The sequence below is a fragment of the Urocampus carinirostris genome, chromosome 1 (genome assembly GCF_059441175.1).
Source record: "Urocampus carinirostris isolate Australia breed hairy pipefish chromosome 1, RoL_Ucar_1.0, whole genome shotgun sequence".
Taxonomy (NCBI): Eukaryota; Metazoa; Chordata; class Actinopteri; order Syngnathiformes; family Syngnathidae; genus Urocampus; species Urocampus carinirostris.
The window spans coordinates 60,941,618-60,963,398 of record NC_142349.1 but is presented as its reverse complement, the minus strand read 5'-3'; the positions used below and the strand labels follow the sequence as shown (position 1 = coordinate 60,963,398).

The window sequence follows — 21,781 nt, the reverse complement described above, 5'->3', positions numbered from 1 at the left end:
ACGGGATTTGTGGATTTGAAAGGAGCTGAGAGGACCTGGCATGTTAAGATTCTGCTTTCCGTTAGACGGCACTGATAAGCTTTACAACGGGAATACCAGAAATATGTCACTCAAACCTTTGCAACTATCGTTACACAATTGAAATAAAATGAATGAAATCACGTTTGTGGGGAATTTTTTAAAACTGGTATCACACTGAGCTTGTTTCAAATTTTCATTGACGTGTTGCTTATTGGCAGGTAGTTGTGATGTAGAACCGAATATAAAAAGATTGCTGGAAAAGTAGAACACACGTAACAACAGCTTGGAGGAATTAAATTGTGCTGGCAGCCTCGGGCTAAAATGGGCCTCCCGCTTATTTCAAACAATTATCTTCTCTTTCATTTTTTTCTCCACTTTCCAGAAACTGTTAGTGTGTGCAGTGTGCCACAACTGCACAATCTCATTTCGCCTCCCTTGTCCGTATGTTTTCCTGTTTTATCGGGCTTTTCATTGTTGGTGTCACCATGGCAGTAAAACAAACTGAAAAAAAGAAAGGGTGGATGGATAAATCGCTGGAGGAAGAGACAGAGATGCTTAAAGAATGACCGTGATGAAATGTTTAAACCTCACAATTCTTTCTTATAGGAAAGGACCGTAACCCTCCGGAGACAGACCATCGGCGGCTTCGGCCTCAGCATCAAGGTAATTTCAATGTGAGCGGATTGGTTGTGTGACCTTTTCTCAAGGTCTCTAATTTTCCTCATGCTGAGGTTTTTTTTTTAGTTTTTCCTTGCCCTTGTGTAGGTTTCACATCAGGGGATGTTGTAATAGTGGTCTGTACAGCTTTTGTGACTTTTTTGTGAATATGGGCTATTCTAATAAGATTTGATTCCGACAGCACAACAGCTGAGTGGTTAGCGCGTCCATGGAACAGTTTTGAGGTCACAGGTTTAAATCCAGCTGCCAGCCTTTGGAGTTTGCATGTTCTCCCCGTACTTGCTTGGGTTTCCCCCAGGCATTCCGGTTTCCTCACACATCCCAAATACATGCATGTCAGGTTAATTATCCAGTCCAAGTTGTCCTTTGGTGTGTTTGAGTAAGTGAGTTATTTGTCATTGTGTGCCCTGCGACCGGGTGGCAGCCACTTCAGGGTGTCCCCTGCCCGTTGCTTGAATGGATATGGGCTCTAGCCCCTGTGACCCTACTGAGGATAAGTGGTGCAGATAGATGGAATGATAATTTGACTTCCCAGCAAAGTTGCAATTCTAATCACACAAAAGGCTTGGTCGCTAGGATGGCATGTGGATCAAAACATGTACAGTGGAACCTCGGTTCTCGACCGTAATCCGTTCCAGAACCCTGTTCGAAAACCAATTTGTTCGATCACAGAAATCATTTTTCCCATTAAAAATAATGTAAATCGTTTTAATCCGTTCCAACACCCTGAATGTTTACCTGAATGTTCAACGTAAACATAAAGCTAACCCAGGCTAATCGTAGGGCCGCGTTTTTGTAATCTTCCGTACGAAAGATTACGCTAACATGAACGTGTAAAAATAAAAAAATCAGGTCGTTTACAAGTCATTTAGCACCCAGGTCTCCACAACAAGTGGTGAGCGGTTCATTGGAAAGGGGGCTCCGTTCCAACACCCTCAATGTTGGGCTCCGATCCAACACCCTGAATGTTTAACGTAAACTTAAAGCTAACCCAGGCTAATCGTACGTTCGCGTTATCGTAATTTTATGAATAGGATTTCTTACCTTTGTGGTGGTCAGCAGAAGGCGCTCGCACACCTCCTTCATATTTGGCTATTGTTTCTTTCTTAAATGCAATAGTTGTATGCACTACTTTTCCTTTTTCACCTGTAGCAACTTTGCTGCTCGCACTGACTTTCTTCGGAGGCATAATAAGGGGCTAAAACACCCGTACGCCGCTCAACATCGCACCCTAGCGTACGCACTCACGCATTACCGGCGTTCGAACTCCGATTTTTTGACCGAACAGTGAAGCAAGAATTTCTCAAAATTTATGGTTGGACACCGATTTTTTCGAACTGAGAGGCGTTCGAAAACCGAGGTTCCACTTTACCATGTTTTCCACACTATTAGGCTATTAAGTACAGGCCCCAAAATAGTCTTTTGTCATATATTTTTCAGACATACACTGTGCCGGACTATATGGCACATGACATTGAGACTACAGAAAAAGCTGCTGTGTGTGATCTTTAAGAACTTTATATATTAATGCAATAAATGAGAGCACTGACACTTTACCACTAGAACATCAAAGGTAAAAAATAACCTGTCTGCCAATAATGTTGCAGTATGATATGTATATGTATGTCGGCTCATGTTTATTTGTATAGCCCATAATAAAAGCTTGTACTGTGTTTTGTTGAAAAGCCTTCTGTTTTCTCCATTCTATAACATTCAATGGTAAAGAAGCGGAGCGACCTACCAGATTGTGCTATGCAAATTAATGTTTCTTGCAATGTGATTAAAAATAGTGTGATCATGAGATAAGCTCTATTGCCTTTTTTTGTTATCTTTACTATTTATGGTCTAGTTGTAAAGTACCAGTGTAGGCTCTGCCACTACGTGGGTTCGATTCCCGTTGCATCCAATGTTTTGTGATTGAGGTCAGCGATGTTTATCGATTTTATCAGTAATTACACAACTATTGCGCAAATACAACAGCATACCGTAAACAATTGTATGGTAATGCACACCCATAAGTATTATATGCATTTCCATTATTTTCCACCTTTTCTGTTGTACATAAGGTTCACTAGGTTATAAGGCACACTTTTCAAACTTCAAATTACGGTTGGTAATAGGTCAAATGTACCTTAAGCCAGTGTTTTTCAACCTAGTGTGCCTTTAGACCTTGTCCAGTCCGCTGCAGGAAATTTCCCAATGTTAACTTAGCAGAAAAGCATGCCATTTGTTCTAAAGTTTTGCTCTTTTCAGTGATCTGCCACGTAACTAACATTCATCAATGTCTGTAGGTTGCAGTAGATAACTATTGATTTTCCTTTTTATATGCCCATGAGGCTCTACAGGGAAATGTAATAAATAACTTTTTGATAAAGCAGTTTGAGATTAAAATGAAAAAACATTTTAGACATACCTTTGCTATTTATACATATTTTGTTATTTTGATCAAAAGAAATAATGAAAACAAATCTTCCACTGATACATAATTTCTGCTCATTTTAAGTTATTTTTGTAATTTTTCTTGAACAAAATAGCAAACAAATTGTAAAAGTTGAAAAACTTATCAATACAGTAAACAACTACAGCAAAGTTATTAACCAAAATGAATAACCTGTGTTACCTCCTGAACCACGGAATGAAAGGAATACTTTATACTGACTGTCAATTTTGTCATCATGATAATGATTTTGATAACATGATTTTTTTCTTACTCTATTGGCAGATTTTGTCAAAATAACATTACTTTTATTTTACAATGTTTTTAAGTATCTTTCCCATTCATCCATCTTTCCATCTAACTATCCATCCATTATCTTCCGGTTATCCGGGGTAATAATAATAGTTTTGTTACAGGTAACAGTCTGAAAATATTACATAGTAACACATGTGTGTGTGTGTGTGTGTGTGTGTATGTATGTATGTATAATTATATATATATATATATATATATATATATATATATATACATTGTTGATATTGTATTGGAAGGAAATTGTCCATCTGTTCTTATTTCCAGTGCTAGTATTGAATTCAGTTACCACTACTGGTGAATCACATACAGTGCATATATATATATATATATATATATATATATATATATATATATATATATAGCACGGAGGCGCAGTGGTTAGCGCGTGTGCGGCACAGTTATGAGGTCATGAGACTGAACCTCCTGTGTGGAATTTGCATGTTCTCCCCGTGCTTGCGTGGGTTTTCTCCGGGCACTCTGGTTTCCCCCCACATTCCAAAAACACGCATTTCAGGTTGATTGGCTGGTTCAAATTGTCCCTAGGTGTGAATGAGCGAGCGAATTGCCGGTGTGCCCTGCAACTGGCTAGCAACCAGTTCAGAGTGTCCCCTTCCCACTGCCCGAAGACAGCTGAGATGGGCTCCGGCACCCCCCGCGACCCTACTGAGGATAAGCGGTGCAGATAATGAATCAATGAATGAAATATGTATGTATGTATGTGTATATATATATATATATATCGGAGCCATATACCCCTAGTGGGAGGTGGCTAGAGTGAGGAACAAGTTCATATTTCTGACTCTTTCTGGGAGATTGATACAAAGGAGGGGGCTACCCAGCCCCCTCGCTCAACCCAACTGATGTGTTGGGAGTCATTCGGTGAACAAACCCCCCAATTTCAACCCCTGATGCCGAGCGCCAAGCAGGGAGGCAATGAGTACCATTGTTGTAAGTCTTAGGTATGATTCGGCCAAGGCTTGAACCAGCAACCTCCCAGTCCCGGGCGCCCTGCCCCCAGGGCCATATATATATATATATATATATATATATATATATATATATATATATATATATCAGCACGGCGGCGCAGTGGTTAGCGCTTGTGCGGCACAGTTCATGTCATGGGAACCTGTCGTGGGTTCAAATCCAGCTCCAGACATCCTGTGCGGAGTTTGTATGTTCTCCCCGTGCTTGCGTGGGTTTCCTCCGGGCACTCCGGTTTCCTCCCACGTTCCAAAAACATGCATTTCGGGTGAATTGGCCGGTCCAAATTGTCCCTAGGTGTGAATGAGCGAATGAGTTGTCTGTCCCTGTGTGCCCTGCGATTGGCTGGCAACCAGTTCAGGGTGTCCCCTGCCCACTGCCCGGAGATGGCTGGGATGGGCTCCAGCCCCCCCGCGACCCTAATGAGGATAAGCGGTACGGATGATGAGATGAGATGAGATATATATATATATATATACATATTTAATCTATTTAAACTCACATTGCCAGTTGGTACATCATCAATCAGAATAGGTAATTTTAAGTTGTTTCTAAAATTGCCCAAAACATTGGTCTAGTTTACATTTAATGATAAGTTGTTCATATACATTCATTTTATTAAATGTATTTCAATTCTATAATAATTGTTGTAATAGTTGTTACTAGTTCAGTGTAATCATCATCACTAAAAAACATGTTGGTGTCGTCTGCGGACAGAATGAGCCTAAGTACACAATTGCACTTCTAACAAAAGGTTTTAAGAATAATTCTCTTTTTGAGGTTCTTTACGATGTTTTTGGATATAACAAGAAGAAAAAAATGACATTTAATTTGGCTTATTCTAAGAAATATTTTTACCATTATAAAAACGGCAAAATGATTTACAGTACTATTTACCACATCAGACAAGTTTGCTCATTTTAGGGATATGGGTTTTCATTTTACTAGAAAAAAAATGAAATAAAAAAAAAAAAGTGAATTTAGCAAATCTCCCAATGGGGAATTTCATGTATCTAATTGTTTATTCTATCAGTTACTTTGCTGTGTGTAGAAAGGGAACAATATTCATTGGTGCAATTTTGTTAACACCCATTTTATGTTTATCAGGGTGGTGCCGAGCATAAAATCCCTGTGGTAATATCCAAAATATCCAAGGAACAAAAAGGTAACTAGTTGGTTCTAAAATGACATTTTTTTTCATTTAAACCGGATCTCTTTTACTCTTCAGGTGCTGTTGTTAATTATTTTTCCCTTTTCCTGTTTTCCAGCTGAACTCTCTGGGCTGCTCTTCATTGGCGATAGCATCCTCCAGGTACCATTGGCACAAATTGGAAGCATCTCATTTGATGAACTTAATGGCATGTGGTAATGTGATTGCACCCAAACTAACAACAACTAAAAGTGGGTCATTCCGCAGTTGCTGTGAACAAGATTGGTCGAAAGTTGTCAAGCCATTTTTTCTCGTTTAAAAAAAATCCCCAATTGACATCAATTTTTGAAGATGAGACCATGAATTGTGCCTTTTAATCAATAGATCCTTTATCACAATCAACCCCGGTCAAAATAAATTTGAGCAGACGAGATGAGATCTTTGAGTGAGTCGGTTAGCGTTCGAAAATAAACTTCTGTTTCTTTTGTGAGGTGGCCATTGATCGGGTTGTGCTGCTGTGTGTAGCTGGTGAAGTCATACATCATTTGTTCAAAGTTGGGCTGTTTCGGATGTGTTTTCTCCAAATGAGTCGATGTTTTTCACTACGCGCAATTAGCAAGTAGATTCCACAACATTTTCGCTGCAGTGCCAAGGTTTTCTCTGAAAGATAGAATGCCAATAACATGCTAACACAGATAATTTTTTATCCTGATTGGAAATCAATACAATCGCTTAAAACTGAGAATGACTGAAATGCTGGTGCTCCCTTAAAACTGATTTTCTGAACCACAAAACCATGACTGTATTAGTAAAACCACTATAAAAGATAATGATAAAAGCAAAAACTTTCAAAATTATATTATGTGTAGAATATGCTAGTCCATTCATGGACGTACTCAAAAGTAGGGGTTTAAGGGGTATTTGAAATTTAAAATTATTTCTTAGAAAATAGCATGACAGATCATGCGCATTTTACGGATTTTAGTTAATGTTTTATTACATCTAAACAGTATGTTTATTACTCTATGACAACTATTTTTTAAAATATTTATCATTTAGAAAAAAAGGAGCCGTGATACTTGCCTGAAAAAAAAAGACAGTATCATCCTTAAAAAAAGTTTGAGAACAACTCTGTTTGTACAACAAAAGACGAATTGATAATGTTTTGTTATTTTGGTTTGAAGTTAGAAATTAGCCAAGAACGTATACAAATGAAGATGGTGGCCCTAACTAACAACAAACCAAATCTTCTGAATTGATTTTTAAAAATACTAAACTCCTCACATTTGTTACACTAACACATAGAAAGATAGCAAACCAACTCTAAAAGGCCCAAAGGCAGATTGATAAGGCTCTTACATCATGCCCTGCACTCTGCCACTATTTCAATTGGGAATTGATCAAATGCTACCTTGCTAACAATTGGTTATAGCAAGACGCAAAGCAAAGTACTAGTTCAAGTGCAGTCTGCCACTCTAGAATAACAATCCCGATAGCAATAATGTTGATGTAAGATCCCATTACCATCCCTCCAAATAGAAAAGCTCTCCACGCCGGAGATACATCATTTAGCTGCGATAAAAATGTCCCCTTACTGAAGGATGCACATTTCCTACTCGTAATTTCCAACAGGTATTGCGTAAGACACATTTGCCATCATGAATCATTTTGGTGACGGTGCATAAGACTGTATTTACACTTACGCGCCGATGTCCTTTGCAGATAAACGGAATCAACGTGAGGAGCTATCGGCACGAGGAAGTGGTAAGTTTTTTTAACTCCTTGTCTGCATTCTAGCTCAACTTCCGCTTTTGGGAAAAAACAATTTGCTGGCTTTGAATGTGACGTGAAGGAGAAATAAACAAATTCCTGCAACACATCTAAAAATATGAGCTGTGTGTGGCAGGTTCAGGTGTTGAGGAACGCCGGGGAAGAAGTGACCCTGACTGTTTCCTTCCTCAAGAAGACGCCAGCTTTCCTCAAATTGCCTCTCAGTGAGGACTGCATGTGTAAGTCCACTACAGATGACAAGTAATGAGAATTTATACTTGCTGCTTAGTTATACATCGTGTTCCCAAATATTTGACCCCATAAATACAATTTCCATCACACAGGAGATCAAAATTAGAGAACAAAATTGAATACTTTTGAAATACCATCTTCACCGTTCAACACTTAGATGACATTATTCTGTTCATCATGGCACTACAACACTTTTTTTCACAAAATGACTGAAGGCATTTCATTTAAAAATATATTTTTCAGAAAACACGCTGATTATAATTAGAGAACACGCTGGTCAAAATTAGAGAAAAACAATGACTTTGTCATAGACAAATGATTCTGAAGGTTACAACAATCAGCAATTAGTAAGAAGTGTACAATCCTCTGCTTCAGGCACATCCGCGGCCACAGTATAGCACTAGTCCATCACACTGCTCGAGTGTGATTATGGTCCATTCTTCTTCCAGCCTCCTCTACAGTTTGGTGATTGTAATGGGTTTCTTGACCATAACTCTGTCACTAATGGTCACTACTTCTTCCCAAAATTAACTGAGTTAGTAATTGTAATTACTCTATAGTAAAAGTAACTAGTGACCAGGGAAATAAACTATTTCCGTTACTTTAAAAAATATTGTTGTATGTCGTAGAATTCGACATCTTCTGAACAGTATTTGAGTCAGTGAAATAAAGAACAGACATGTAGTTGTGTTTTCGAACCTTGTAAAATTTATTGCACCTCACCAGCAACAGGTTAATCCTAAACTTGAAGTGCAACAGAAATAAACCGTAAACAATATGATAAAATAACAATCTGCAGTAAACAGTTTAAAGTGAGTTTAATAAATTAAATCTAACTCTCATAACCTGAGACCATGTAGACATAGCTAACTATACTTCAAGTATTTTAGTCACAACAAAGGTCAACTGTAAAACAATATAAAGTGAGTTTCACTCTATAGAATAAATCAAAATGGCTAATCAAAACTGGAGCTGGACTTTGGCAGCTTCGGGTTTACTTCGGGCTTAGTCCCTGAAATTAAGTTATTCGGTCAGGCTGGTGCTGTTTTTGGCTTGTATACCCGTGGACCGGGTCGGGCTGGAATTTTTTTTAGGCCCGATCTTACCTCTAGCGACGAGGCACGCTTGATTTGCTCTTGCATCAGAAGGTCTCAACCTGCCATAAGACTTGATAGGCTTTACAAAAGTCTTTTCATAAGCAGATATAGGCCAGGTTAACTGGCAGCTCCATTGCATACAAATTCAAGGGTAGCAGTTCTCCCATTGAAAAAAATATTCACGGTCCTCTCTATTGTCTTTTCTTGCAGGCATTCCCAGCGACCAGAGCAGTGGGACCTCGTCTCCTTTGTGTGATAGCGGCCTACACTTGAACTACCATCCGAATAACACGGTACTCGTCCGTCTTTATCTGCAGCCTCTAAGCGGCGATCACTGCAGCCCGATGAAGTTTATCCTTAAAGCCTATTTCATACAAAAATGGGCTGCACCTCAATGCAAAAATGACGGTGTAAAGTGGATTTTAAAAAGTGCGGAGGAAGATGAATGAAGACTTATCACTGAGATTATTTTCTGCTCTTTTTTTGTACTAGTCGTAATTAAATCAATTATTGATTTCAAATAATATTGAATACACAGAGGTACCATAGTTTACTACACCAGTTCAAAACGTATTACAAAAAAGGTTTTTTTTTATGAAAACTACAACATTTGAAGAAAAAAACCCAACTGTGTGTTTGTTTTTACTCCTCCAGATGATGCTCTCGGTTCAAATACAAAGGCTGGTGCGATGCATTTCCAGTGCATCTTTAAACAAAGAGTATCATCTGGAGTAGAAGTCTCCAACCTTTTTTAAGTGTAGAGCTACTTTTTGTTTCTAATTAGGGCAAAAGGAAACCAGGTTGATATGCATTTTTCAATAAATACCCTTTATTACTATGTTGTCACTATTTTATTACCAGGATAATTACTGCAAGTACAGTTAAATGGACACGATCAACAGCTAAAAAAATATTCAGCTATTTTCAGAACAGGTCTTACATTACATTGGCTGTCCTTAGGGGGCGCCCTAGTGCCCACGGGCATCACGTTGGAGACCCCTGATTTTGAGGTCTCAATCAATATCTCAAGTGAAGCGTCAGTTGTCCATCATTTTTTACAGTTTCACCCTCAAAAATTAAACTTTTTTTTTTTTTACATTCAAAACCATTCGTGATTTCGGCAGATTTATGGCTTGGATGCCTTAAATCAATTGCAATATTTAAAATATGGAGCCACTTTCATTTTTTGGCATAAAAAGAAGTCCCATTTCACTTTTTACATACGATTATTTAAAAAAAACAAAGGTTAATACCTTGTACTGTTCTGGAGAGCTAAGTGGAACAAAAGTAACCATGGGACTATGAAATATTGCAAAATGATAATTACATAAAAACAAGTGAACAGTATTTCATCAATTTTTGCAGCTAATTTGTCCAGTTATTACCCATATCAACACACTATCACACTAACAAATACTAAGGTCGCTGAGAACAATGGGGCCAAGATCCTTTGGGACAGGAGCTTCGTCAGCTCCTGGCTAACCAACCAGACATAGTGATGGTGGACAAAGAGCAGAGAGCAGAAGAGGGTGGTGATAATAGTTGTGGCCGTCTAAGCTGAAGCCAACATCAAGAAGAAGGAACACAAGAAATTGGAAAAGTACCAAGAGTTTAAAGAGCAGTTGGAACAGATGTGGAAGTTCAAGGCCAGCGTGGACCCCGTGGACTCGGGGCAATAACCCCCAAACTGGAGGATTGGCTAAAATAGATGCCAGTAATAACATCTGAAACCTCAGTCCAGAAGAGCGCAGTACTGAGTACTGCGCAGAATTCTCAAACGTCCAGGCCTCTGGTAGAGGACCCAGTCTGAGGATGACACAGACACCACCGCACCAGGCGCGAGAAGTGGCTTGTTTTTGCAAGCATCTTCTGTAGTTTACTATGCTAATGTACAAACTAAATAGGAATTTTCTGTGAAATTGACAACATTTGAAATAAAATCATGTAATGTTCATTGTTGTATTAAAATGTTGATTTTTTTTAAGTGCTAAAACTGTCAAAGAATGACTAACAACCTAAAAAATGGCACTCGTAAATACAACAAGGAATTATTTTAACCCAAATCTAAAAATGCTCTTTTTACATATTTTTAAATATAATTTTCAATATATCACAGCTCTGAATACATAAATTACGGCAGTTACAAAGTGAAAATAAATGATGTGATTGGTGTATGTTAACCATTATTCACATAATTATGCAGCTCCAACTTTAAATAAAATGTAAAACAAGATCTGATATTTGAAATTAACAAAATGAAGCTATATCAGGTTGATTTATTTCTGTTTAGTAAAAGAAATAAAAAAGTCAGCTGCCTATGTGTGCCAAAATTTCTCACAGCGATTGTTTTTTTTCTGGGTTGCGTTTTCAGGACACACTGTCCTGTTCGTCGTGGCCCACTTCTCCGGGCCTCCGCTGGGAAAAACGATGGGTAGACCTGCGCCTCCTGCCGTTGCTGCACTCACGCCTCTCCCAGCACCTGCCGGGCTCAGACGTGTGCAGGTTAGACTTTTTCATGTTACTGTACGTCGCCATTGCAAAACCGAGTAACGTGACATCAACCGTAACCATCTGCCGCCGGAGGGACATATTAAATGCAGGCAGCTTGATTTATGGAGCCATTAGACTGTCCTTGGATACACTTCTATCAGTGCTCCACTGCAAGGATGTGCATTGACTCTTAATGGAGGCCACTTGTTTGTTTTATATAAATATGTGCTAAGCATTGCATCAGCCAATCCGTAAGCTCGCGCTGGGATTTAATTAACACGAGTGCGAAAAGATAGAAGTGCTGGAGATAATTTGCATGACATTTTTTCTGTATGAAACTGGGTAGAAACTTTTGGGTTAATGAGCTAAAAACTACTAGGACATCTGCTATTTAAAAGCCAGTTCTGCTAATCAACATGGGATTTGTTGGACTTTATCAAAACAAATAAGAACAATCTTTAAGCCTCATATCAGGAATTGAACAGAAGGTTGCTTTGGTTTAAAGCTCACTAACTAGCTTTCTATCTCGCTCACTGTTTCTATTACTACCTGACCGATTCACACACAGCCTCACTGACTGACTAATAGCATGAGTGACTGACCACCTTAGTAACGTATTACCTCATTGACTGGTTTCTTGTTTTATGCATTGACGCTATTAGTCATTGACTTATTTGCTCACTGACTGATTGACTGACTATTTGTACACCCGACTGACTGACTAATCCACAAACTACTAACTGATTTATTCACCCACTGACCAAAGTAACACGTGACTGACTAAATAATTTACTGACTCACTGACTAGCTCACCGTCTCCCTCATTGACTGCATGACTAACAGTTTGCTCACTGCTTCAGTGACTAAAATTATTGACTCACTAAATCACTGCTCGACTGCTTCACAGAATCTCAGAATAAATGTTTAGGATTTCCCCGTTTACACTTTGTCCTATCCCTTTTCTTTCCTTCCCAAAGAAAAAACGCTTTCCAGGTGGTCGCTGTGGACGGCGTGTGCAGCGGCGTCCTCCAGTTCCCCTCGGAGGAGGACCGCTTGGACTGGCTCCAGGCTGTCGGCGACAACATCTCGGCCCTTACTAAGCACAATGTGAGTGAGCTTCCTGGCTTTCTCTCCCTGTACCCTTTAGAAACCGAAGCGGTGCAAATTTCAGCAAGTCATTTCAACTAAAGTCCAAGTAGAGATAAGATCGGGCCTCAAAAATACAGCCCAACCTCACCCAGGCCTGCAGGTATTAAATCCCTACGTACCCTAGGCCCGATAAATAAACTTGATTTGCAAGATTGAGTCCAAAGTAAACCCGAAATTTTCTTTTATTTGTGAGGACTTGGGAGATGGATAGGTGATTTACGATAACAATTTAAAGTCTGTCTTTTGTAATAAAATCGAAGTTAAACCCTAACCCGAACATATACATAATTTTTTATGTGTCCGTAGAACAGGAACATTTGAAGGCCGTCCGTCATTTAGCGCAGCACTTAAAGAAAGAGAGAGGCGGAGGGACAAAGAATAACAATGACGGACGGATAATGGACAGGAAGGAGTACTTTGAATTGACAGTGCAAAATTTTAGTACATTGAATATTTTTTTAGTTTAGTATCCTCACATCATTGTAGTATCACAGTTCTCGGATCCCTTAACTGCCTGTGTTGTAGTGGTACCACTTCCTGTGCTCTGTCTTGGGCGAGTACAGCCTGGTGGTGCCCATCCCTCCCCAGGTCGTTTTTTTCGGGTTGGGGTTTGCTCCCCCACATAAGACAGATGTTACTGGTTTTGATGGATACCAGTGGCAGGAGAATCCTCCTGAACCGACTCAGATACAGCACATTCATCATCTGGTTGCTGTCGTTATTTGGTGTGAAGTGTTTGCTTTGATTCTGAGCAAAAGCAATGTGATTAAATGGTCTATTTATAGATTAAAATGCAGATGTATGCATGTTTGTTTCTCACTATCTTTCTCAAAGGACATATTTGGATTTTTATGTCATTTTTTTATTTTTCTTTTTTATATGAATGTGATCTTTACCAAAAAAAGGTCCAAAAAATGTATTAAGTCTTTTTCAAATGGCGGGATCAGAAAAATTGGATAGGGTTACATTATACTCCTTCTTGTGTATTGCCAAGATATAATATTGCAGACTGTATTGGTAGATTAAACAAAAATATCAATTTTTTTTTTTCCTCTACTGCCACTTTCTGCAAAATATTTTCCAACTCAATGGTGCCTGCTAATCAAAAAGATTACCCAAAGATTATTAGGAATATAAATCACTTACAAATTCATGATGAACACAATTTTGCTCAAAGGTTGTGCCTTGTGTACTAGTTTCCTTTCTAGTGAATTGGGATACACATTTTCATAAACATATATTTATTCTAAATAAAATGTCAGCGAGAAAGAAGCCTGGCCCGACCCAAACGTAATGATTGACATTTGGGCTTGGACTCGGGCTTGGGCTTAAGGTCTTACCCCTGAATCCAAGTCAGCATGACACAACGGCAGCACCAATTGAATAGTAGATGTCCCTTGCTTCTGCTTATCATCATCTGTGTACCGACTTTTTATTTGCTTCTGAGTGAGAGGGAGATCATTAAATCCATCACCTGCAACTAGAACTAGAGCCGCGGGATTATCAAGTGTACAGGGAGTGCAGAATTATTAGGCAAATGAGTATTTTGACCACATCATCCTCTTTATGCATGTTGTCTTACTCCAAGCTGTATAGGCTCGAAAGCCTACTACCAATTAAGCATATCAGGTGATGTGCATCTCTGTAATGAGAAGGGGTGTGGTCTAATGACATCAACACCCTATATCAGGTGTGCATAATTATTAGGCAACTTCCTTTCCTTTGGCAAAATGGGTCAGAAGAGGGACTTGACAGGCTCTGAAAAGTCAAAAATAGTGAGATATCTTGCAGAGGGATGCAGCACTCTTAAAATTGCCAAGCTTTTGAAGCTTGATCATCGAACAATCAAGCGTTACATTCAAAATAGTCAACAGGGTCGCAAGAAGCGTGTAGAAAAACCAAGGCGCAAAATAACTGCCCGTGAACTGAGAAAAGTCAAGCGTACAGCTGCCAAGATGCCACTTGCCACCAGTTTTGCCATATTTCAGAGCTGCAACATCACTGGAGTGCCCAAAAGCACAAGGTGTGCAATACTCAGAGACATGGTCAAGGTAAGAAAGGCTGAAAAACGACCACCACTGAACAAGACACACAAGCTGAAACGTCAAGACTGGGCCAAGAAAAATCTCAAGACGGATTTTTCTAAGGTTTTATGGACTGATGAAATGAGAGTGAGTCTTGATGGGCCAGATGGATGGGCCCGTGGCTGGATCGGTAAAGGGCAGAGAGCTCCAGTCCGCCTCAGACGTCAGCAAGGTGGAGGTGGGGTACTGGTATGGGCTGGTATCATCAAAGATGAGCTTGTGGGGCCTTTTCGGGTTGAGGATGGACTCAAGCTCAACTCCCAGTCCTACTGCCAGTTTCTGGAAGACACCTTCTTCAAGCAGTGGTACAGGAAGAAGTCCGCATCCTTCAAGAAAAACATGATTTTCATGCAGGACAACGCTCCATCACATGCATCCAAGTACTCCACAGCGTGGCTGGCAAGAAAGGGTCTAAAAGAAGAAAAACTAATGACATGGCCTCCTTGTTCACCTGATCTGAACCCCATAGAGAACCTGTGGTCCCTCATCAAATGTGAGATTTACAAGGAAGGAAAACAGTACACCTCTCTGAACAGTGTCTGGGAGGCTGTGGTTGCTGCTGCACGCATTGTTGATCGTAAACAGATCAAAGCACTGACAGAATCCATGGATGGCAGGCTTTTGAGTGTCCTTGCAAAGAAAGGTGGCTATATTGGTCACTGATTTGTTTTTGTTTTGTTTTTGAATGTCAGAAATGTATATTTGTGAATGTTGAGCTGTTATATTGGTTTCCCTGATGAAAATAAATAATTGAAATGGGTATACATTTGTTTTTTGTTAAGTTGCCTAATAATTACGCACAGTAATAGTCACCTGCACACACAGATATCCTCCTAAAATAGCTAAAGCTAAAAAAGCCCCACTCCAACTTCCAAAATATTCAGCTTTGATATTAATGAGACTTTTGGGTTCATTAAGAACATAATTGTTGTTCAATAATAAAATTAATCCTCAAAAATACAACTTGCCTAATAATTCTGCACTCCCTGTATGCAGGTACGTGCGTTGTCTCCAGTTGGTAAATAATGTAGCATAGCCTAATTGGAATGGACGCTGTACTAACGGGGATGACTCACCAAGCAATCAAGAGCTCCGGTGGCCTTCTGTGAGCAAAATGCTTCACTGCCAGATGAGTGCACAACACACTCCTGTAATAGAGTCCATTACGGTCGGACGACGTTTCGTACATCTGCTGACACGCGCCGTAACCCTTTCCTTTAAAGAGGTAAAGACAGGATGTTAGGTTGTCATTGGGCAATGTCGTTGCCATGACGACAAGAGTGTTGTTGCCCAGCTGGAATTGATTTTTTTCCGTTTTGTACTTGAGCCATGTTGATTTTCAATCGTGACCACTTGGGTTGTTTTTTACATCGATGGAAGGAGCGTTTTGATTCTGAAAAAGGTTACTGATTAAGACTGGTGTCCAAGTGTGACTGCTATCTGACCACGCAAGACGATTCGCCATTAAAAAATTCAGGGTTATTTAATTTACCCACAAAATAAATCAATGTTTGAAAAAAAGGAACATAATTTCTGGACAATATGGCGCACATTCAAAATGTTCTTTTCGGGAAACATTTTTCATACACCCCAATACTCCATCCCACTACTTTCAGGGCGCAGTTATAAAACAATACGATTTAGGAGGGCCCACCACGGGAAAATCCTGATCCCCTCTGCCTTTAGCTTATTTGGTATTTGATTCAATTTTCATTATCATATGGAATATTTTTTCCCCTTAAAACATGTCAATTATTTAAAAAAACTACACTTTAGCTGGCTTAATTAAACCAACTTGGCTGAGAATTGATCAAACTTTGTTCTGTTTGATCAAAGCAAAAAGGAGCATTTGTATTGACAAGTTGAGTATTGAGTGATTTTAATTTTTATATGGAGGCAAAAGTACTTTAATACGCTACTAGAAAAGGAATTTTGTGTAATATATTTGGTGCCAAGGAAATATTTAATACCAACAATATCAACAGGGTTGGGTATGGTTACTTTAACTTGATTACTTTCAATTACTTTTGGATTACTCCAATACAAAATATGCTAATAAAAGACAAAAGAATCTAAATATGAATACAATTACTAAATTTTGTGCAGACTTAGGGAGTAACGGAATACATGGAACGGCAAAAATGATGTTGGCAAGCTGTTTGGATTTATTTTCATTTTGTTTCTGTCACATTTTATGTTAGTTTTGCCGGAGATCAAAGAGATCAAAGCCAGGAGAGAAAGCTTACCACGTGTTGTGAGTCATAATTATATTCATATTTAGTTTCTTTTGTCTTTTATTAGCATATTTGGTATTGGAGTAATCCAAAATAATTGAAAGTAACCAAGTTAAAGTAACCCTACCCAACCCTGAATATCAATCAATTAAGCCTTTACTAACATCACTCATAAAGTAAAACAATCTTCCATTCTCAGTGCAAAGAGTCAAAAACCATGTGCACCTGAAAGGAAATTATAACATAAAAAAGAAAAAAACCTCTGGGACTGGTTCATAAGCGGCAGCACAGCGATATTTAAAGGCCAGTTATAAGAGCAACGGAGAACCATGTGGGTGTTCCCCTGCCACGATGACAGCAATTTGTACCAGGGTGACCATTGAAAAAGTGTAGGTGGAGATAATAGCAACGGATGAAGGCTATTGAGCAAAAAATATTCTTGCATAATTGCTGCGCTTCTGAAAGTGGAACGTAGTACTCTGTTGAGGATTTAAAGTGGTGTGAAATAAAGGGAGGAAATGAGGTGCTGGCAACCAAAGGATCTGATTTTTCAAGATAAATAGTAATACAGAAATTATAGAAATGGGCAGCGGTAGCTAAGGAGGTTGGGACCGAGAGGATGCAGGTTCGATTTCCTGCCCCTCTGAGGTAAATGTTAATGTGTCCTTGGGCAAAACACTGAACCCCTATTGCCCCTGAATGATAGGTAGGAGCCTTGCATGGCAGCCCCTGGCTATCGATGTGTGAGTATGTGTGTGTGTGTGTGTGTGTGTGTGTGTGTGTGTGAATGGGTAAGTGTGAAGCAAATAGTGAAGAGCTTTGGCGGGTCTTGAAAAAGAACAAGAAAATATAGAAACATTCAATTGGCACATTTTGTACAACATTAAAGGGACAGTTTGTATTATTTGACCACTATATATAATTCTGTAGTGCAGGGGTCTCAAACTCAATTTACCTTGGTGAGGCTGGGCCGCATCAGATCAAATAAAAACATTCCCAAGTTCTCTGGTATCTTTATTTTTAACTCAAAATAAGATTAAACGGAAAGAAAGATATATATAAAGATTGAATACAATACAATTATCAGGAATCGATAAATGAATTGCAGTAATACAGGAAACAACTGAAGAAACCACATATAGTTGGTGACTACAAAAAAATCGTATTTATTCAGGTTAATTACCTGTATTAACAGTACTTCAAGTTTTGACTTTCTAAACATGAATGGAATGGTGAACATTAACTCTTTCTGAACATAGTTTCTCTTGTTAACTCTTTGCTGTAGAAAAAAAACAACCCAAAAACAATCACTAAACGCCTGAAAAAGAATTACAAAAAAATGAATCGTATAATAAAAAGTGATCAACAATTCACTGGAAATTGCTCGATTAGACGACCGAAACGACCCCAAAAACAACCTGGAAAATGATCCAAAAACTGAAAAGTACCATAAAGAACGAAATTTAAACAATGTCCTAAAAAGAATAACTAAAAACATACTCAAAATATGGAATAAGGACCAAGCTGTGAATAATTAGTGAATAGTGTGGAAAAAGTACTGAAACAAAAATAAACAGTATGAAAAGGTACTGGAAAGCATGAAAAACTGCTGAAAAGTCTCAGGTGTGCTGAAAAGAAGAAAGTACATATTACTTAAAAGTATATTACAGTTCGGTTTGGTCGGTGGCCTTGGGGGTAGGGAGCCCGCTCTGAGACTGGCAGGTTGCTGGCTCAAGCCTCGGCCGAGTCATACCTAAGCCTTACAACATTGGTACTCATAGCCTCCCTGCTTGGCGCTCGGCATTAGGGGTTGGAATTGGGGGGGGTTTGTTCACCTGGGCTTCCCCTTCTGTATCAATCTCCCAGAAAGAGTCAGGAATGTGTTCTTGACTCTAGCCACCTCCCAATAGGGGATATGGCTCCGGTATATATTATGAAAATGAATGAAAAACGACAAAATGACCAAAAAAGTGACCAAAAACGACAATAAAAACAGACAATGCCAGAAAACTGTCCAGAGAACAAACCGTTAAAGGAAAATAGAGTGATATATGACTCAAAAGGACTGAAGAACAAGAAAAACAGCACCAACATCCCGAAAATAGACATGATAATAAAAGTAATCAAAAAACGAACCTTAAAAAAAAGTTGACCAAAAAAACTACCCAACAAATGCTTGAACGACCAAACCCAACTGTAAAACGGCTGGAAAATGACCCAAAAAATGAAAAGAACCCCCAAAAAAACCTGCAACACATGCAGAACTAGTCATTTCCCAACAAAGATAATGGCTAACAACCGGTTAAAGCAATAGCATAACTTAGAATACACAGCCTAATACCTGGTGGTCAAGTAGAGACGCAGGACCAAATAATAAAGTTTGATAATGTTGATGTTTCCGATGATTTTGATGTTAACCAATTCCATATTTTTTATTACAATCGTACCAACTTTAAAGTCAAATGTCAGCGTGTATTTACATCATAACAGTAAAAAACAAAACAAAATTAGCACAAGAAGCTAAAGTCATGCTAGCTTACCCAGTCAACAAAAGTTAGCATTATGCTTTCATTTTAAAAAGGGTTTTGTCTGCAGTTATATTAAAATTCTATGTCACCTTTATGGTGACCAGTGTTAGGAATAACGCAATGGTGTTTCTTTCAGTAACCGGGTAAACCCAAAGTACGTTTTTTGTGGGTTTTTACGTACATTTTTGTTTGTGGTCACGTATCTTTTACTGCGTTTTTATCGATAGATACTTTATTCATCCCCGTAGGGGAATTCACAATGGACGTTTTTGTGCGTTTTCGAGTACGTACTGTGTGTTTTCACGTACTTTTTTGTGTGTGTTTACACATGTTTTTGTGCTGATTATCATTTTATTTTTACTGTTTACTGTTTTGTTTTTTTGCATTTCAAGTGTATAATAAATCTCTTGCTCCATAACCCAACTTCCTGTCTGTTCTTCTCTATTTAACTGACTCAAATACTGCTCAGAAAATTGCAAAATCTTTGACATACAACAACTTTTTCTTTAAGTAACGGAACGCGTTACTTTCCATGTTGACAGGTTACATTTACTAACGAGTAATTCAATTATTTGTTGGAAAAAATTAGTGAGCAAATATCAGTGTTTTTTGTAAAGTGACATGCCCAACACTGGTGGTGACGCCCAAAAAAACAGTAAACGCATTCACGTTTTTTTTTTTCTGCAGGTGAAGAAGATCAATCGGAATTTTCCAGTCAACCAGCAGGTAAAAAGAACATTTTTTAAATGCACAACATATTTAGAAGTCTAAGCAGGCCAGCCAGTCAGAGAAAGGACACGCTTCATTGGCACAGACGCATTGCAACGGGAGTTAAGTCTTTGCATCATAATCCATGGAGAGGCTAGACAAAAAAACCAAAACTTAATTATACTTCTAGTCAGTCTGCCGTGTTGTTTGTGTCGGGTAACATGGATCTTGACACAAACCAAACTGTCATCTATCCGACGGGCGACAGCCACTAACATGCTAGCTTGATGTCGGCAACTCATCCTTTTTGTCACGTCTGTCTAGCGCAAAACCCCCGCCGACCTCCCTCCTTCATCTCCTCGTGGCTGTCACAGCCCTGATTAGCATTTCCGCACCATTAGCGTTTGAACTTTGAGTCAACTCCCGTAAGTCTGCTCTCAAATGAACTATAATCATGCGCAAATTCAAAATTCATTCCTTACAGATTCAGCTAATTGTGTTTATTTTTTTTTTACGTGGAAACTATTTTCAGCTTTTTGCCCTGAGAATATAAAAACAGCACAGCAATAAGGAAATATATAATGTCAATGGTAATTTGATGTTAAACTAAGCTTATTTCAATTGCACAGCATTTTGCATTACTGTGACCTTTTGCCATGCAACGGCCTTTCCTATCACTGGAACTTTATAGCAGACCCATTTGTCAGATCTAATTGACAGTGTGAAGTCACACTTGTTAGCTGTCGCTTGCTTGCAATGACTAAGCCTGTAACTATGAATAATCTTGGACTGGTCCTTTCTGTCTCCTCAATTTTGGCAATGCTTCAAAGCCCTCAGTAGGGGTCGGGAACCTATGGCTCTTTTCGTGAGTAAATCTGGCTCTGCGATAAAAGAGAATTTCATAACTATTCATAACTAATAACTATTAACTATATTGCTGCATGCTAAATCAGTTTAACCAGGTACAAAGCCGATCATTACTGTTAAAATGTAAGAGGTTCGGTCCAGTATACATTGGAGATCCAAATTAGAGAACAATTTACAAACAATTGAATATGTCTGAAAAAATGCCATCTTTACTGCTCAACAGTTGAAGGAGATTTTGTTTTATCTATACCATGCTACTTCACGGATCCATTACCTGCATGGGTCGTCGGGGCACCAATGAGCATGCAATTCTAAACAGCCTTCTCCACCATTGACGGCAAAGTTGGGTCCATTCCTTAATGTTGTCAGCCCACTTCTTTTTCGGACTTCCTCCCCTCCTGCTCCCTTGGACTGTGCCCTGGGGAATTATTTAGGTCAGTCCTGATGATCTTGTGACGTGATCATAAGACTGAAGTTTTTGTCTGCACACAGTTGACAACAATTCTTCGTAGGGTCCAATGTGCCCTCTGATGGTGTTGCGCACAGTTTCATTGGTCACATGGACTAAGTAGCTGATGCCTAGAAGTTTCCTGTAGCGTCGCATCTCCATGGCCTGGATTTTTTCCCCCAATTTTGATAAGAGAGTCTTTGTCTTGCAAGCGTAGAGGAAGACTTAAGTAACCAGAGCTTGCATGAGTCTGATCTTTGATTTCACTGCTATGTTCCTGTCCCTCCAGATGGGTTTTAGTCTGACAAGTGCGGCTTTGGTTTTAGCTATCCTGGCCATGATTTCTGGTTCTGACACCTTTTCTGATGAGACAGTTTCAAGTTTTTTAAATTTGGCGACCGGTTCTAGTTTTCTGTGGTTGATGGTGATGTTTGTGGTGGTACCTTGGGGATTGTTGGTCATTACTTTTGTTCTTTTCTGTGCTGATTTCTAACCCATACTGGGTTCGTGCTTTGTCTGGCCGATTGACCAGGTCTTGAAGTTCCAATACGGCAATATAATCTGCAAAA

General features: G+C 39.0%; 1 protein-coding gene across 4 annotated transcripts in view; it reads left to right on the top strand.

Annotated features, from left to right (window-relative positions):
• sntg1 (syntrophin, gamma 1) overlaps window positions 1-21,781 on the top strand; it is a 101,989-nt gene that overhangs the window by 63,098 nt on the left and 17,110 nt on the right. For all 4 annotated transcript variants that reach the window (XM_088347414.1, XM_088347419.1, XM_088347399.1 and 1 more), the window contains 9 exons: window positions 628-684; window positions 5,543-5,600; window positions 5,704-5,747; window positions 7,308-7,349; window positions 7,492-7,594; window positions 8,915-8,997; window positions 11,076-11,206; window positions 12,172-12,301; window positions 19,877-19,915. In XM_088347414.1, the coding sequence (XP_088203540.1) occupies window positions 628-684; window positions 5,543-5,600; window positions 5,704-5,747; window positions 7,308-7,349; window positions 7,492-7,594; window positions 8,915-8,997; window positions 11,076-11,206; window positions 12,172-12,301; window positions 19,877-19,915 (687 nt within the window). The remainder of the gene's footprint in view (window positions 1-627; window positions 685-5,542; window positions 5,601-5,703; window positions 5,748-7,307; window positions 7,350-7,491; window positions 7,595-8,914; window positions 8,998-11,075; window positions 11,207-12,171; window positions 12,302-19,876; window positions 19,916-21,781) is intronic.